At 39.7% G+C, this 19111-nt stretch overlaps 2 protein-coding genes across 15 annotated transcripts in view; one reads left to right on the top strand and one right to left on the bottom strand.

The window, feature by feature from the left end:
* Window positions 1-19111, top strand: part of LOC137487940 (serine/threonine-protein kinase pim-2-like) — a 74548-nt gene that overhangs the window by 11126 nt on the left and 44311 nt on the right. For 5 of the 11 annotated variants that reach the window (XR_012392273.1, XR_012392274.1, XR_012392267.1 and 2 more), the window contains one exon: window positions 9932-11844. The exons of 2 other annotated variants lie outside the window; for them this stretch is intronic. The gene's annotated coding sequence lies outside the window, so the exon portion shown is untranslated. Of the gene's footprint in view, window positions 1-580; window positions 1805-9931; window positions 14230-19111 lie in introns of those variants that run through there. 4 more of the 11 variants (XR_012392269.1, XR_012392268.1, XR_012392272.1 and 1 more) reach the window with 2 other exon arrangements.
* The window catches only part of LOC141375040 (uncharacterized), a 55481-nt gene continuing 38285 nt past the window's right edge, over window positions 1916-19111 (bottom strand). Inside the window, exons 8-20 of one of the 4 annotated variants that reach the window (XM_073926281.1) lie at window positions 17711-17882; window positions 17126-17399; window positions 11641-11796; window positions 11133-11276; window positions 10867-10992; window positions 10225-10368; window positions 9971-10096; window positions 9063-9407; window positions 8822-8916; window positions 8641-8691; window positions 6722-7109; window positions 5815-5979; window positions 1916-4010 (exon numbers count right to left, since the gene is read on the bottom strand). In XM_073926281.1, the coding sequence (XP_073782382.1) occupies window positions 3913-4010; window positions 5815-5979; window positions 6722-7109; window positions 8641-8691; window positions 8822-8916; window positions 9063-9407; window positions 9971-10096; window positions 10225-10368; window positions 10867-10992; window positions 11133-11276; window positions 11641-11796; window positions 17126-17210 (1923 nt within the window). In that variant the 5' untranslated portion in view covers window positions 17211-17399; window positions 17711-17882 and the 3' untranslated portion in view covers window positions 1916-3912. Of the gene's footprint in view, window positions 4011-5814; window positions 5980-6721; window positions 7110-8640; window positions 8692-8821; window positions 8917-9062; window positions 9408-9970; window positions 10097-10224; window positions 10369-10866; window positions 10993-11132; window positions 11277-11640; window positions 11797-13664; window positions 13767-17125; window positions 17400-17710; window positions 17883-19111 lie in introns of those variants that run through there. The other 3 variants (XM_073926282.1, XM_073926280.1, XM_073926283.1) reach the window with 3 other exon arrangements.

Genomic DNA, 19111 nt, shown 5'->3' with positions numbered 1-19111 from the left:
AAAAGTGAACCTTTTTGCAGTTATTCGCCTCATTTTCTATTTATTTATTAGGCTTAAATACTGCATTTTGAGACATTTTCAGCACTGTTTATTGCTGGATTAGCTTGTCGGATGGTCGTTATACCACACTCTTTGATGTGTAAAAATATTTCCAAAAGATTTAAATAACGAAATATAAATAAAAAAGAAAAGATTTTTAAAATACAAATTTAATACATTTTATGTCATTAGCAAAAAAAGATCTGTTAAAGTTTTAAATTATTGGCCTAATGTCATTTATTAGGCAAATATCCTGAGCAGCACATTCAACTTTCCTCAGTCAGAGTTTGAGAGGGGTCTGGATGCAGACCTGGTGCTGTGCAATCTGAGCTGCATCCAATGCTATTTAATGTGCTCACCTAACCCCACCCGTCACTGTGACGTCACTCACTCCATTTAGTGCACTCACTGTGTCTGACATTGCATCGCTGATTGATGCAATCTCAGCTTGCATCATAAAGGCTGCATCCAGATAACATTGCAGAATTTGGCCATTTGAATATTGAATAATTAAAACATCATTTATTTATTTTCTTTTCAGCTTAGTCCCTTTATTAACCTTCCAGGTGCAACCCATCACTGGGAAACACCCATCACACTAATACACTACGGCCAATTTAGCTTACCAAATTCACCTGTACCGCATGTGTTTGGACTTGTGGGGGAAACCAGAGCACTTGGAGGAAACCCACTCGAACACAGGGAGAACATGCAAACTCCACACAGAAACGCCATCTGACCCACCCGAGGCTCAAACCGGCGACCGTCTTGAGGCAAGACATGTGGTACAGCTGAATTGGGTAAGCTAAAATTGTCCATAGTGTACGAGTGTGAATGAGAGTATATGGGTGCTTTCCAGTGATGGGTTGCAGCTGGGAGGGCATCTGCCGCGTAAAACGTGCTTGATAAGTTGGGGGTTCATTCCACTGCGGCGACCCAGATCAACAAATCTCGAAAATAAAATAAATGAATGAATAAAGTAGAGCAGGGGTGTCCAAACTCGGCCCTGGAGGGCCAGTGTCCAGAAGAGTTTAGCTCCAACCCTATTCAGACACACCTGAACAGCTAATTAAGCTCTTACTAGATATACTAGAAACTTCCTGGCAAGTTTGTTGAAGCAAGTTGGAGATAAACTCTCCAGGACACCGGCCCTCCAGGACCGAGCTTTTGTAAAATATTGTACATTTGAAAATGCATGAATAACAACAATAGCCAAATTATTATAATTAACTTTAATATGGGCCACTTTTGCTGCTTCACACTTTTTTCTATCGTTCATTTTTTTTCTTTCTAGAATAAGGTCCAAGACTTCTAAAAGTTACTTGTGAAATGTTTTCTCTATTTAACAACAGTACAGGTCAGTGGTGAAAGATGACTTCACTTATGTCAGATTCCGCTTGGACTTAAAGCCTTTGATAGGTTAAACGTTACATGACGCATCAATATTGTTCTATAAAGGCTAAACTAAGTCTGCAGTCTGTAAAACAGATCTTCTCTGTGTTGTTTTGTGTTGTGTTCACACTTATTGTCAGATCAACACACAGATAAAGTAGTTCAGGCATGTTTTGAGAGCATTACAGTCCAAATCAAATCAAATCACTTTTATTGTCACATCATCAGCAGCAGTGTGCTATGATGAGTGGAAAGCTTAGGTGCTGGCTCCAGACTGTACAAAATACAGATAGTGCAAATAAAATGACAGTGCAAAACACAAACAGTGCAAATACAACAGCATACTAAATAAAACAAAAAACAAAAAAAAAAACAGCATAATGTGAAATTGACAGCGATATGTACAATAAACATGCCGTATCATACGGTGAAGGATTTGACTTGTGTTAATGCAAGGAGCCGGTGTGATGAACAAAGAGCAGGAGTCAGAGATACAGTTTATTGAAGACAATAGTTTACAGTTTGATCAGCAGAAAACAGCTTCAACACACTCCATGGGGTTCGCAGGCCGCTCTGCGTACAGTCTCAATTTCACAGAAATGATAGAAGAGCAGCACACATGTGGTCAGTGACCAAATCAGATCATCAGGAATTCATACTTCCATTGTTTTTTGACATGATGCTGTTTTCCGCTTCTGCTTTCCACATTGTGCACTTCCTCCTGCGAGTGTCGCAGTCAGAGCTGCATGCAAATGAGGGCCGGCTGAAGCCTCCCCATTGGCCCATTAGCTCTAGATTGACAGCTTCCTTCTCCAGCCAATCAGGCGAGGAGAAAAGCTGACGTCACTCTAATGATGGTCGATACGCACAGGCGAGGACAGAGAAGTGTATAATAATTACCAATCGCTCTTAAATAACAATCTGCAGTGATCACACAACAGTGACAGAGAAGAAGAAAGAGGAGAGACTAAAACTAAACATAAAGCAAAAAATAATTAACCCATAACCCAACCATAAACCAACCCTAACCAAAACCTAACCCAACCATAACCCTAACCCAACCATAACCCTAACAAACATCCTAACCATAACCTAACTCTAAAAACAAAAAATCAGGTGTTTAGAGGGAACTGGGAAAGAAAGAAAGAAAGAAAACAGAAAGAAAGAGGTGAGGTCTGTCCTCATTAGTAAAGATGATTACTCCTCTATGTTGAGTATGTCTAACCCTAAACCCTAACCCTGACTGATTATCCTTCATTAATGAACACGTTTAACTATCAAACCTTTAACTATCACTAACTTCCTCCAATATTTACTGATGTTTCATCAATGAGGACCAAAGATTTTCTCCAAACAAGCACAGGATTTCCAGCACATAATCTAAAGAACACGAGCAGAAATAAACTAAACATCATCAATAATAAGCTGATTAATATCAATAAACATCTATTAAAGTCATACTCTAAACTACACTTGTGTCCGTAACTAATCTCTAAATGTCCCAGTCTTGACTAAAGCGCTGTTATTTAGCAAACCCTGCTGTTCAAAATGTCTCCATTAAACCCCTTCAGCTACTGGTTTATGTTAAAGCTCATTTGCAGAAATCCAGCGCTCGCTTGGAGAACAAGTGAGAAGAAGAAGAAAGCAGAAAGGTGTGAGCAGCAGCACTAGAAATAATCCTCATCAGATCTGACAAATCCACAGCTGGGCTAAAATCTGTCTGTGGCAGGAGGCTCTTATATCTAGCGTATCGGCCCATATAATCCTGCCCCGTCAGCGCCATCTACACCACCCTAGCCTATCTCTGTTAAAGAGAAAACGCCTTCAAAACCGGCCCGCGACGCCCCTGTTATATGCGCTTATCTCACTTAAACCTGCCTAAAGTCCCGTTAGAGCTACGAGCACTGTCTAATCTAGGCTTCCTGTCTTTATAAAGTATTGACGCACTACAGTAATGATATGCAGACTTTATCTTTCACTATTACTCCTACAGCTAGAGAAATAAAGCACACCAGTATGCTAATAAATCCAGCAGTTTGATTGATTCATCTGTGACTATTTCCCTTAATATGACTATTTACTCTACAGTCGGTGCTAACCCAGTTCATATAAAACACGACGTCCTGTCTAAACGTCAATCAACCTGCTTTCCTTATTTCAACTATTAATGCTGTCCTGCCGCAGACACATTCTACCCCAGCTGAGGATTAGCGCTAACACTCAATCTCCGTCGTCGCCTGTGCGCATCGGCCGCCATTAGACTGACATCAGCTTCCTTCCTCACCTGATTGGCTGGAGGAGGAGCTGTCGGTCTAGAGCTGGTGGACCAATAGGGATGCTTCAACCGGCCCTCATTTACATGCAACTCAGACTACAACCCTCGCAGGAGGAAGTGCAGCATTTGGGAAGCAGAAGCGGAAAACAACAAATGACAAACATCAAACATGGAAGAATGAAACCGTTTCCTGCTGATGATGGCCTCTACGTCATGCTGAACCACTTGTGCTCCAAAATCTCCTCTAAAACAGGTCCAGTTTCAGGACGGAAACCGATCACCCACTTAAACAGATCCCGGCAATCTGTGGAAATATTAAAAAGAGATTATGTTAGTCATGGATGCTCTTGATGATGATACAGCACAGAGATTTATTCAGTGTTCTGGTGAAATTCTTGATTCTGATTGGCTGGAATGAAATCATTAAATCCAGTTTCAGTCAGTCATAATCAGTTCTAGATGAATGCGCCACACGCAAATATTAGCCTTAACCATAGCAACTCGGTAACCATCGCTGAAGCTTTCATTGGATGTGTGCTTTATCTGGAGCCAACGGGGATCAACCAAGTCGCAAATACGGTCAGAAATGGATGAGGTAGCTAACACATGTTACTATGAGCTATAATATCAAATACATGACAGAGTCAGAGATTCAGTCAAATCTGCTGCAATAGTACTTTAACTTGTCTTAAGCCCCTTTCACACAGTAATACCAGTAAATATCCAGAAAATTACTGGAACGACTTTGCCGGTAAATAAAAAAGAAAAACACTGTTGACAAAGGCAAAGATGTTCTGGAATTTTTCCCATAAAGAATATTCACACATCAATTCCAAAATACCGGTAAATTCTGACATCATTCACCGGAAATAAGCTCTAAACGGCAGCGCTTGTGTTTGTACACAGAGAAGCGGTCGGGCTTTTGTTGATGGCTTCACATTTATTTAAAGCTTTAGCATTCATGCAGCTGCTTTGTCCCAGAGACATCCAAAGCAGAAGCACGAACAGCAGCTTCGTGTTTACACATTTGACGACATTACAAATTCTGTGGATGGACGAGTATTGTGAACAACTTTGATGAAAACATATAGAGGAACACTTTTGTATGTTGAGATGTACATAATATGTGTGCTGGCGCTCACCAGCTGCTTTACATGCACACATCACGCAACTTAAGCGGAGCTTGAAGGTAAACAAACAGCGGCTAATATAAGCATTTTATCAATAATTATTTACACAGTTCAGGGCTTGACAATAAGGACTGCCCAATGGCCTGCAATGGCCTGGAGCCAGCCTGCGATACGCTCGGGCCAGTGAACAGAATGGTTACTGGCCGATCAAGCCAGTGCTGCCTTGTCATAAAAGTTTGGCTGTGACCGTCTGTCAAGTGCATGCAAGTACAATCTTAGGGTGCTTTCACACATAAACGTTTGTTACGGAATCTGTCTCGTTTCCCTCGTTTGTGCGGTTTGTTTGGCATAAGTGAATCCAGCAATCGCACTCGGAACCGCGCCTAATCAATCGGTCCAAGATTGCCTGAATGAGGTGTTCTCTGTTCGATTGAGTGGATCGATTGTAGTGAGAAAACAAAGCGATCCAACAAGCTAACGAACCACGCTATATCACAGTGTCTTATGATTGTGTAATAGCCATACATTCGGTTTAACGAAGAATGATGAGCAGGATGAGATGTCATTCCTACCGGCAAATGTGCGTTTCATGTCTAATATGAAAGTAAAAACATGCTGAAATATTACCGAGAGCAGTTTATCCAGTAGGAAAAGTTACCATCTGATAAATTTTCCATATTTTAATCTTATAATATGTTCTATTAGGCCTGTTGTTTTGTTCATTTCCGCATTGACAGCTCGAAAGAAAGATCAACACTGATCTACCTCATGATCTGATGCAGTCTCGGTTCATCTGTTATCTCTCTCTATAATTTAAGCCTATAATGCAGAATTCTAGTCAACGTTTCTTTAATAGATTGATTAATTTAATAGATGGATAGATTTTTTTTGGCAATAAAACTAATTCTGATGTCACTCGATATTAAAGTGAGAGCATTCACTGAGAGCTTCTGTCACTGTGTAGTGTTGTTTTCTCACCTGCTGACAAACTGGGGTGACATCGTGGACGTCCATATCTGGAGAAACAGCGATATCCATTGACCATATGTGACAGCACTCGTACAACATCACTGACATACGAATGGATAGCACAAAAAAGATATGTGAAGTGTTCCCCCTCCTTTTTACGGTATCTCGTTACTCCTGCAAAAGAGAGATTTTCATGTTAGTAATTCACAATATGTTTGCCCTCCTGACATCAGCATACATGCACAGGAGGTTACAGATGAAGGGTCAGTTCACCCAAAAATGTCATTCTCTTATTAATAACTCAGCCTCATGTCGTCCTAAACCCCTGAGACTTTCATTCAGCTTCTGAACACAAATGAAGATGTTTTAGAAGAAACGCGAGAGCTCTCTAACCATATATGCCTTCAGTGGTTCAACTGGAAATCATGACTTTATTGAACAGTTTCTTGTCCTCAGTGTCAGTATATTGCGCGCACTCAGAAGAGCTCTGTGCGGTGGCGTACACCGCTGATGACCTCCTCTAATTTGAAGAAAGCACAGGCGCATCCGAGATGATACATCAGCAGTGCAACTGAGAGCAACATGCGTGAAAGCCTCAGAGCTGTCCTGAACGTGCGCAATATACTGACACTGAGGGTGAGAACCTGTTCACTGAAGTCTTTATTTAAAAGTATTCTCAGAGTCTGATAATGCTCTGATTGATCCACTGAAGGCATACGGTCTGTTTTGAGGATGCTTTGGGTCCTTTTATAGACCCTTGCTGTCTATGGAGCTCTCAGATTTCATCTAAAATATCTTCATTTGTGTTCAGGGCTCTCAGGGGTTCAGGACGACATGAGAGTTATTCATTACTAAAACTATCTTCATTTTTGTGTGAACTTTCCCTTTAATAAGCAGCACTAAAAAGCCAACTCACCCAGATAGGGGGATCTCCAGTAGGTTTTTGGAATAAAAAAACTGTAGCCAAAATCAATCAGCTTGAGCTGCAGGGTCTTTGGATTGACCAGGATGTTTTCTAGATGTATGTCATCATGGTGTATGCCATGTTCAAGGCAGCGCTGTGCAGCAATAATGAGCTGCATGATCAGCTGCCGGGCAACACTCTCGCTCAAGCGGCCATTGTTCTTCCTGATGAACTTCCCCAAGGTTATGTACGAGGACGCGTACTCCATGACCAGGTAGTGTTTCCTTCCCTCCACGGCGTACTCGTACAGCTCTATGACGTGCGGGCAGAGCGGAGGTTCCTTGAGAAACATCATATGACGTGCTTCTGGGATCACATATATAGTAGATGTATTTGTCCACTAGAGAAAAAACAAGTCAGGAAAAGGTTAGATGTGAATGTCTTATATATAAATGACATTGTTATGTGTCTATAGCTGTGTTTCCATCCAAAGATGCAGATTAAATGTGCAAAACTGGCAGATCATATAAAAGAATAAAGCAGCGTTTCCATCAATGAGTCCAAGAGAACTAAATCATCACTGAATTATAAACTGGCGGCAAATATCAGTCAGAGAAATGAGTTTCGCCTCAGAAGACCAAGACTAAACACAATGAGCGCGGTGAATGCGGTGGCTTTTAGAGACAGATGCTCAAGACAGTTCTGGAGGGAATAATAATAGAAGAAGAAGAATACTGAAGCACTGTGATGACAGACTGACGGAGGACTGAGGCTTGAGATGGGTACCAGAACTCTGTACTTTATTGGTATCGGTGCTAAATTATAAAAGACCGAAGTATAGGAAAAACTCTGACGTTAACGGTTCTGCTTTCGGTTCTGGTGAATTATTGCTGAATAAACATTACTAACATTAGAATAATTAACTGACCAACCTTTTCTAATTTGCGAAATTAGTCTGCACAGTAGGAAATCTGACATTAGGAATGCTCATGTTTCTGCCCAATAGTACAACGGCGAGTGCGTCAAGTATAAAAGCCTTCGCAGTTCTCGGCTGAGCACGCCCGTTCAGTAGAGGCTCGCGCTGAGCGCACACACACAGCTCACAATACAGACTCAGGCGCACACACAACTCGTAAGCTTGCGGAGTGGCGGAGAGAACCTAACGGGTTGTATTTCCTAAGTGGACAGCGACAATGCCCATCGCAACAAACACAACAAGTTGTTTACTTGTATGAGCAGAAACGCAAGCTTAGTGAAAGCATCGTTCAACGGAATCCTAAATGTGCATGAAACAGGTGGATGGAAACAGAGCTATGTTCACATATGAACTCAAACTCAACACTACATGTGCCCCTGGACCACTACACCAGTCTTTTGTCATGCGGTTTTATTTTTAGGAAAACTCTCAATTCTGACTTTAATTAAAGATTTAGTTTCAGTATATGTTTGTGCATTTCTTATCGATGTGGTATTATTATCATATGTAGTTTACATGGAAATATGCGGGACTTAGTTGAAGTTATTCACTTTAAAGCTGATTTTCTCAATACTCAGATGTTTTTCACCTTCCAGATGGTCAAACAGCCGCATCTCTCATCAAATATTGTTCTAACAAAGCAAACATTATTGACAAGCTTCTTTATTGATCTTTCAGACGATCCACAAATATCAGTTTCAGACATTATGACTGGTGTTGTGCTCCACAGTTCATCTACTAAAGCTGATAACCCCCAATATTAGAAATGTCCAGAAACTCTTTAATATTCAGTCAAAACAGGATTTCTGGAAATGACTAAACACGTCCAGTTTCAGTCTTTTCCATAAAGCGTGTTGTTTACACGTGTACCTTTCAATACACAACATGAAAACATGACTAAACTTGGAGTTCATCACTTCTCTTCAGATATTTTCAGTAGAGTATGCAAACTTACCATCGGGTACCGCGTTCCCAGAAGCTTTTTAGTCACAATTTTTATGGCAACCTGCAAAAAAAGCATAAAGTCAAAACTTATTCAACCAGAGAGATGTCTGATCACACACACACACACACACACACACACACACACACACACACACACACACACACACACACAAAGGAAAATTGAATGTTACCTTCTGGCCGTCAGATTTCCGTGTAGCCAGATAGACAGTGCCATGGTATCCCTCTCCCAGCTTCTTCCCAAGCACATATCTGTCAAGTAAAGATCCTGGAGAAAAACACATCACATTTATGACATTTGCTCACTCCTGTTACTCTTCTGCTCAATCTAATCATGAGAAAATTCTGTAAAACTCTGAAAAATAAAACAAAACCCTGCAGATTAGACAGAAAACATTACGGCAGAAGACGAACCTGAGCTGCTGTCTTCAGCTGAGCTGCTGTCTTCAGCTGAGCTGCTGTCTTTAGCTGAGCTGCTGTCTTTAGCTGAGCTGCTGTCTTTAGCTGAGCTGCTGTCTTTAGCTGAGCTGCTGTCTTCAGCTGAGCTGCTGTCTTTAGCTGAGCTGCTGTCTTTAGCTGAGCTGCTGTCTTTAGCTGAGCTGCTGTCTTTAGCTGAGCTGCTGTCTTTAGCTGAACTTCTGTCTTCTGCTGCAGTTTTGCTGCTGCCGCCATGTTGGATCTGGGCTGTTTTCACTCGTTTTGCAGCAACTGTGTCCTGATCCAGACATCCAGCCTTCCTCTTCAGTGCTCTTGGAGCTTCTGTGGATTCCAGTCAACAATGCATTATTAATGATCAGTTCTTTCATTAATTGGCATTTATTGTATTTGGGGATCTGTTCAAATGGCAGCAGTGCTACTACTTTCCAGATGTTTTGTCATGAAGCTCTACTGAGAAATACTTTGCACAATACTGCATCATTCACAGGTTTAAAGGCACATTATGTGAGACTTTTATTATCAAAATCTCCAAAATCCACTAGAGGAGTGATTCATGAATGATCTCGCAGTGCATTATGGGACAGTGTAGTGTCCACTGGATGCACACTTCAGAATCTCTCCAGTAGTAGTAGGTCATCCGGGTACTTCTCACATGCTGTTTGTCAAATACTGTGAGGTCAGACATACTACTCGGCTCACATACTGTCTTAATGTACTATTTAGTATGGAAGCGTGTGATTTTAGACACAGCCAGTGTGTGTGTTCATGTTAATGACGTCACACATCCTCTATTTCTGCTCTGTTTGTTTAGCGAGGTTTTAATATGTTTGTGTTTTATTTGACAGCACAGAGCAGCAACTGTAGAAGAGTGACGGGACACTGACCTGAGCGGCTGTTCTCATCGCTGGACGTCTCTGCTGCTTTGATGCGTTTCCGCAGAGCGTATGGTTTGACTCCATCAGAATCACTCTGCAAATCATCATCCGCTTTCCTCTTCACTCCTCTTCCTCCTGATGTGGATTACAGTCAATAATGAATTATTAATAATCGATTATTTCAATATTGCCATTTATTTTACTCTGGGATTCAACAAATGGCAGCAGTGCTCCAGTTTTCCAGTCATTAAGAGTGGACTGACCTGAGCTGGACGCCTCTGTGTCGGCGTCTACACTTGTTTTCTCCAGCTCAGCAACTCTGATGCGTTTCCGGTGGGCAGATGGTTTACCTCCACCAGAAACACTCTGAAAAGCATCATCTGCTTTCCGCTTCACTCCTCTTCCTCCTAATGTGGATGACAACACAATGAACAATACACTCCTAATCTTAAGAATCATTTATTTTTTATGCCAGTAATGAAGCTTTTTCACGTTTGTTTTCAACTCTGAAAACTGGACTGACACAGTTTCAATTTACTACAACTTCTATGTTAAGCTGCTTTGACACAATCTACATTGTAGAAAATAGTTTGGACTGTGGGGGAACCCATGCCAACATGGGGAGAACATGCAAACTCCACACAGAAACACCAACTGACCCAGCCGAGGTTCAAACCAGCGACCTTCTATCTGTGAGGAGAACATGCTACCCACAGCACCACCGCGTCGCCCTATTTGAATGATTTTTTTGGCACAAATAAAAGTGGATAATTTTCACACATACCGTGTATTTCTGCCATTGCTTTAGCAGCTAACTGATTAAAATACTTTGCAGCTTGCCTCTGTATTATGAATTTTAAGTGATGAAACTGTAGAAAAGTGTGATTCTGTAACGGGAGACTGACCTGAGCTGCTGTTCTCATCGCTGGACGTCTCAGCAGCTCTGATGCGTTTCCGCAGTGCATAAGGTTTACCTTCACCTAAAACACTGTGAAAATCATCATCCGCTTTCCTCTTCACTCCTCTTCCTCCTGATGTGGATTACAGTCAATAATGAATTATTAATAATCGATTATTTCATTAATTGGCATTTATTTTACTCTGGGATTTAACGAATGGCAGCAGTGCTCCAGTTTTCCAGTATTTCTCCAGTCATAAAGAGTGGACTGACCTGAGCTGGACGCCTCTGTGTCGGCGTCCACTCTTGTGTTCTCCAGCTCAGCAACTTTGATGCGTTTGCGCAGTGCATAAGGTTTACCTTCACCTAAAACACTGTGAAAATCATCATCCGCTTTCCGCTTCACTCCTCTTCCTCCTAATGTGGATGACAACACAATGAACAATACACTCTTCAGAATATAAAGATTGAGAAAATCCCCTTTAAAGTGCCCGAATTAAGTTCAAATCAACATCTGAGTTCTGACATGTTTACAGTAGAAAGTGTTCAACTTGATGGAGCATGATCATAATATAATATTGTATTGATTTTGGCCATAATAGATAAATCAATCACTTTGATCCAGACACTGTATTGTTGCCTAGTGGCCAAAATCTCCGCATGCTCACTGGATTTAGCAGCTAACTGAGTGAAACACTTTGCACCCTGCTTCATGTTTCAGAATCTTCAGTGGTGATAAATGTATGGTGCTGAAGCTGTACAAGTTTTGATGGAGACACACCTGAGCTGGTTTTCTCTTGATAGCTGCTCATCTCTGTGTCTCTTGTGTTCTCCAGCTCTGCAACTCTGATGCGTTTCCGCAGAGCGTATGGTTTGCCTTCACCTAAAATACTGTGAAAATCATCCTCCGCTTTCCTCTTCACTCCTCTTCCTCCTACTGTGGATTAAAACACAACGAACAATAAACTCTAAATCTCAATCTTGATTTTTATTGTCAATATTTCATTAAAAAATCCTAACATTGAGAAAAAATCCCCTTTTAAATAGTCAAATGAAGTTCTTAGCGGTGCAGATTATAAATATCAAACACTCAGATTTACAGCAGCAAGTTTGTAAATAATTTCATGCTTCTGTCATATTTCAGGCCCGTAGCCAGAGTGTGGGGGGAGGGGATAGAACAGAATTTGTCCTATACATAACCTCATTTGTCCTATTTTGGCTCCTACACCATCATAAATTGTGAAAATAACCTGTTGAAAAAAGCCGAATCATCTGTTGACGTCACATCAGTGTGACTTCAGCTAATCAGTATGCAAACTAATATTTTTCATGAGTCAAACATCCTCATCCAGCAAGACAACATACAATATGACAAAAGTGAAGTCATCTTTCACTACAAGTAGCCCAACGTTTATTCTGAATCTTGGACCTTATTCTTGAAGAAGAAAAAAAACACTATGAAGGTTTTGAAGCCAAAAGCGGCCCATGTTCAAGGTAATATTAATACTAATTGGGCTATTTTTGTTATCCATAAACCTTCAAAAAGTGAAGCTCTGCATTATTAATATTATTGTTTTAGAAGGATGAATTCTGACTGAGGAAAGTTCAATGTGCTTGCCAGTTTATTTTCTCATTAAATGACAAAAGACCACAATTTTTTTCATTTAAAACTTTAACTCTTTTTTTTAAATTATATATGATATCCTCTTAAGGGCCAAGATGATTTTTACATGCATTTTTTTATTTCTATTTGCTATTTGGGCTTATTGGAACCTAAGTAGAATAAAAATCTAAGTATCATCTTTTGATATGATGTACTTTTAGAGAAACATGGTGTCCATATATGTGGACTCGTGGTCTGAATTTACATAAAACCCTTTCCTGAATGTTTTTGAATGCATATATAACATAGCAACATGACTACCAGAGGGTAAAAACAAATTTTTCCCCCATTTCTGAAAGTTCAGAATAGGGTTTGGGACATTTCATATGCTGAAAACAGTTGCAGGATGACAATGTATGCCTGTAAGAAAATATAAAACATTCAAAGTATTTTAAATAGCCACTTAAGAGCTTAAATGTGCCGTCCACATATGTGGACACTCCAGCCCCAGGAGGTTATAATAATTTGTATTTTTAAAATAAGTTTTTTTTCATATTTCTTAATTCTTTATATTTAGCAAACAGTTTTTTTTTGGTATCTTAAAGTGCTATTATGATGACCATCCATCAAGCTAATCCAGCTAAAAGCAGTGCTTAAAATGTCACTAAAATGCAGTATTATAATATCATTATTAAGAGAAACATAAGGCGAATAAATACAAAAAGGTCCACATTTTTTTTTAGAAAAAGAAGCCCTATTTCCCCCCAGGCTGGCTACACGCCTGTATATCATTATATATTCGTTAGGAAGAGTTTGACTCTGACTCAAGTAAGAGTTAGTAGGTTATCTGCATTTTACTCTGGTGTTTATTGTATTAAATAGACTGATGTTGTTCACTAAAACACTGAATCTGCATTTATATTCACTATGCTCTGAAAACACCTCTGTGTACCGTCAGGTTATCGAGTTATGATCGCCATATTTCGGCTAAACAGCAGCGCCGGGATAACAGACACCTGAACGTACACACAAATGGGTTAAAGCTACTGTCAGACGGGCTTACGGCAGTGTATGATTGTATTTATTAATCCAAAATAAGTACACAAGTTATTTTACAGTGTAAAAGTAGAGTTTTAGTATCAAAAATTGACATATAAAACAGGCAAATACGAAACACATGTGTTCTTAGTGTCTGGACTTACCCGTCAAAGTCTTACAACTTTCCATTTCCGCTAGAATCTCGAAAGGTCTTGTAGACATCTTCTGAAATCGCTCAACTGTTTTGCTCGATGTGTTTATCGACCGAGACTCGGAACAACTTTTACAATCAACCTTCATTTCTTGTTCCAGCAGATTACTGAAGCTGAGTTTGCGCGCGCCTGCAGACCCTCTACAACCGTTAGAACGCGTTCTGCTGTTGCCAAGCAACGAGTCGTCTTTCGCGAGGGTCTGTGACCTTTACCCTATAAAGCAGCGCGTATTATCTTTAATACACAAGTTTATAAGATCTGTATATTATAAACCTGAGCATTCGTTTGATTGAAAGCCTGCTGTATATACTTTGATACGTGTATTTTGCCCTCTTGTGGATTTTAATGACACTGCAGGCAGTGGAAGAGCTTTTTTGACCTTTCCAAAATGTCCGCGCTCATTGAGTTGCTCGCATGCATTTTGGCTGGAAACTGTTCGCTAAATTCAAGATGTTATAGTAAGAATACAACTGTAAATGTTACTAATTGTATTAAATAAAGGTTTTCTTGATTGAAACTAAGCATAATTACTTAATAATTCATTCTTTATGTTACAAATAAATTATGTTGAAAATGCAGATTTGACCCAACAGGTGTAAAAGGTGCATTATTCAATCCCGAACAGTCATGTCAGATTCGTGTAATGTCATCTATACAATCCATACCTACTACAATGCAAACACAGAACATTTGAATGATTAAATGAATCTAATTAGTGACATTAAATGGCATCTTAAAATAGATTATGGGTATTTTTACAATAATTCCTAACCGGTGAACTATCAACAATGTCTGTGTATTTTTAGGTGTCAAAAACAAAAGAGGGGGGAAAAATAGAAAAAAAGTGTCGTTAAAATGTCATAAACATAATAATAGTCGGCAATTAAAGTGCCATAGCGCAGTTAAGGGAAGATGAGGAGGAAGAATGGACCCCTCGGGCCATGCATGTTTGTTCATGCACCACGAGTTTTATCTTCTCCCTTTAAGTAATCGATACAGAACTCCTATTAGTAAAACAAATCAGTTTAAACTTTCATTCATCCCCTCAGCTGTAACGTTTTTGAATTAAGGGTAGAATTTTGTATTGTATTATGTGCTTTGAGTATTATGTGTGACATGCGTGTATGCTGCAACCAAATCGCCTTCGGGAAATGTATAAAGACTACTTGACTGACTGATGATGATGGACATTCAGACAGCAGTAACGTCACCCCTCAACTGCAAAACGTTTCTCTACAGACAGTGATAACCCAGATGAGAAATTCTACAACAGAAATCAGCTAAAGCTAATGAGTCCCTGTCATCTGAGTCACTTTGCTGATCTTCAAACTCCCGCTTTAATCAGCTGTGGTTTTCTTTCTGTCCAATGACAGTGCGCGTTTCATACAAGCGAAAGAGGGTTTCACTCAACTTGAAGTGAAAGTTGATTTTGGTGCTTGACTGGTTGCAATTTGTTGATTGAATGAACAGCAGGCAGCAAAAGAAAAGAAAAGCAAGTGGCAAATAGAGAGAAAAGCATGTCAAACATACTTGACCGTTGTGATGGTACGAGACATTCTATAGCAGTTCCCCTGCTATTAAAAGGTCAGGGCACTATAAATAAAGACATTTTGCACCACACTGCTAATACGATTTTTGCCATACGCTTATTTCACGCAGTCACCATTTTGAAGAACCAAAGCGAGGCTGCAGTGGGAAGAAACCCAGAAGTATAAGACCAGAACTGTAAACATTGCATTGACAACACAAACCTCAAGCTGTTGCTGATATTTCAAAATGCAGAAATAGTGTGTAAACATCACTTTAATATCATTCAGTGAGTTTAATGTAACCCATTAAAAGCAGATTAGGCATCAAACAACATCAGAGTCTCTTTAAGAGTAACACACTCAAGAACTCCTAGACTTCAGTTCATGGCAGCAGGTAAACACTGTGGGGGCTTGCCTGCTTCAGCCTATGTAACCCGGTGAGTTGACAGGTGGGCAAATCGAAGCTGGTTTTTAATAAAACAAATATAATCTGCATATAATAAATAATATTGGTAAAGATATTTGCGAATTGCTGCACATCCTGTGTGTATTAAGCAATGTTTAAGCAATACGCACAACTGACTCGCTCTGCGCTGGACTTTAGACCTCCTCTCAGCTGGTCTATTGAACAGTTTAGTTCCTCAAAATAGCAAAGTGCCAACAATGCGCCTCAGCACACCTCCTTTTTTAGAGCAGTACGCAAATGTATTTGCTATTTAAACAGCGTGCTGCAAAACGTCAAAATGTCCAGCTGAAACTAGCAAACAACAGTTGCATCACACCTTAAACCGGGTGTATGACAGGGCCCAGACACACGAACACTGAAGCGTGAAGCAGCCACGAAGATCATTCGAGTCATCAAGTGGATCCCTCATCTGTGTTTGCACTCAGTAAACAGCGGTGGGTGAACTGATGACCTTCACGGCCAGTCATTTCTGTTTTATTAACTCGAGTTTGATAAATGACATCTAAAATGTGTTTGGGAAAGGTTAGCTAACTAGTCCCATTTTCCTTAACTTAGCTGAAAATGAGCTCTGACATCCCTTTTTATTTTCACTGTTCATTCAGAACGGACCTTTGGGTCACTCAGAAGGCAGTGAAATGATAAATTTGTGTCACGTTCTCTTCCCTGATAAGATATACAGCCAAGTGCACAACGTTCCTAGAAACTCCAAGCAATACTTCTGGATTTCTTCCCATTTTCTTCCTATTCGATTTTACTTTTAAAAATGCCGGTCGCGTCAAATCACTCTACTCTTGCAGATTTTGAGATTAGGGAGCAATAAGAAAATTGTGTCTGAAACACTGCCTGAGTGATCCTACAGCTATGTTTTTGGGGGCTGATGCTCCTGGTAGGGTTTGCCATGGCAAAAACGTTTTAGGTGACAGGTCAGGCTACAGGTATGTGCCAAAAAAATTGGAATAATTTGTTTTAAAAAGTTTAACTTATGTGTTATTAGTTCACAACACACAAAATGAAGTATTTCAATCCTTTGTTTCAATTTAAATGATTATGGATAAACATGAAAAAACTCAAATCCAGTATTTCACAAAATTAGCATATTTCATTTGACCAATAAAACAGTTCTTAAACACACGCTGGCCTTCTGAAAAATGTGTTAATGTACTGTATTATGTCCTCAATATGGAGGCGATCGGCCTTCGACAAAGTTGAGGTACTATTGTAGCCCAAGTTGCTTTGATATCGGCCTTTAGCTCGTCTGCATTTCGGGGTCTGTTCCCTCACCTTCTTCTGTCATGTTCAAGGTCCCGAAAGGTAAATAAGAATATCTGTAAATTAGTGCATGTGACATCAACAGTTCAACAGTAATACATGTGATTCACAACCTGTAATCAAAACTGCACACCTGAAGTAATTCTGACCTACGCTGTTAATGCTGTAGAGGGGACTCTTTCCTCTTTTGTCTGCACCACAGATGAACAATCGGTCTTCGATCTCTGCTAACATTACTGCACAACAGAAATGACGTTGTAATTAAAGAAATCTGATCTGAAATTCCTCTTCGAAATTATTATGACCTGTTAGCTACTGTCTTTGCGTAGGGCACCAGAGTCTGTGCCTGCTTCCCCAAAGAAAGTAACCTTTAGTCTCGATTTAGGGGAAGCTTTCTTTTGACGTTGCCACTGCTGCATGCCTCTGTGTAGTTAACACAATATATTAGTGCAAACAGTTTTAATAAAGTTCAAGCAGTTTTCAGTCAATTAATTTTACGTATTTGTGAGGCTTACAGCTGCTTAAAGGTTTAGTTCACCCAAAAACTGAAATTCTGTCATTAATTATCTACAAATGAAGATATTTTGCATTTAATCCAAGAGCTTTCTAATCCTCCCATAGATAAATCGTTGAATAAAGTTATTTTTGTTTAGCTTCATATAATTATAATTGAACAACTTATGCCACATGAACTTATTTTGACTATTGTGGCGAGTCAGAGGAAAAACACATACACAAAGCGTTGGTGTTACAAACAGGTCTCCGGAGGGTGATTTATTTATATAGTGAAGTACGTGAAATGAGATGAATATGGTGCTCTTCAGTGGATAGGTGCTCTGGTGCTCCAGGGAGAATGTGAGTTTGAGTGAGAGTTCTGGTGAAGGATCGGTCAACTGCTGGAGTCCGCTAGAGAGGAGAGACAGAGAGACACAGACATTAGCACAGGGAGTCATTAGCTGCGTTTCCACTATCGCGCCTAAAGCGAGCGAGCCAAGACCAGTCGCGTTTCCACTGTCATTTCCGGGGCCTAATCGGGCCAAAGCGGGGCTTTCTTGGGGCCAGCGGCCGGCCTTATTAGGCCCGCCAAATACCTTGGGCCAAGGAGGGCCAGCTGGGGCTTCGGGCGGAGTGAAAGGAGAGGCGGGCAGTTTTCTGGTTGCACATGAGCACATGCGCCAAACAAATAAAGAAATAAGGGAAAGAAAACATCTAGCCTTACAGTCTGGGGTCTTTTTGCGTATGATCACCCTTATGTTTCCCTTTTAAATGTAAGGCTGCTGCATAAAATAATAAAGTAGTTTAAATTTATAGTGACGTTCTTTGCTGCGTTCTCCTTTATGTTTCAATAACGCATAATAATCTTTACACCATATTAAAGACACAGCAGACAGTAAAGGTTTTCCAGAGTTTTTGTCAAGGGTAAAATGTTTGTTTGTGCGCGTTTAAATGCCTGTATGTGTGTGTGAGACCGGGCAAGAGCGCTCCTTCACAGCTCTGTTATGCCGCGAGCGGCTTTTTTCTGTATTTATTTTGGAGATAATACACAATATAAATACAACAGAAAGACATAAAACTTAACAAATTACATGCCCACTTTCATAGACTTTAAACAATATAGTGTCATATCTAGATAAAATAGCCTAAGCTATATTGAAATATAATTTAAAGAATTACAAATATCGGATATATATATATATATATATATATATATATATATATATATATATATATATATATATATATATATATATATATATATATGTATATAAATCGTATTAAATAAATAAACCAATTTAAAATAAACAAAAGCTAGCTATATGTAGGTAGCCTATATACAATACATAAATCAAACCGTTTTAAAGCCACTTATATCCTAACTTTCATTTTACAAAGACCTGTCTGAAAAAAAAGATTTTCGATATTTTCTAAAAACAATTAACACCGGAGAAGGTTTGAAATGTTATTTATAAAGTATTTGGTTGCGATGATATTAATCAAATCGCGCAAACAGAGCATTATTTGGGTGAGTGAAAGCAGAATCTTTCCTACCTTTTTTTCTGTCACTCAGTCCTGCGCAGCGCTCGCTGCTTTAAACGCATCGGGGGAAAGTCCAAACACAAAATGTGTTCTATATC

The sequence above is a fragment of the Danio rerio genome, chromosome 16 (assembly GCF_049306965.1).
Source record: "Danio rerio strain Tuebingen ecotype United States chromosome 16, GRCz12tu, whole genome shotgun sequence".
Taxonomy (NCBI): Eukaryota; Metazoa; Chordata; class Actinopteri; order Cypriniformes; family Danionidae; genus Danio; species Danio rerio.
The sequence above is the reverse complement of the archived record's forward strand: the minus strand, read 5'-3'. Positions and strand labels throughout refer to the sequence as shown.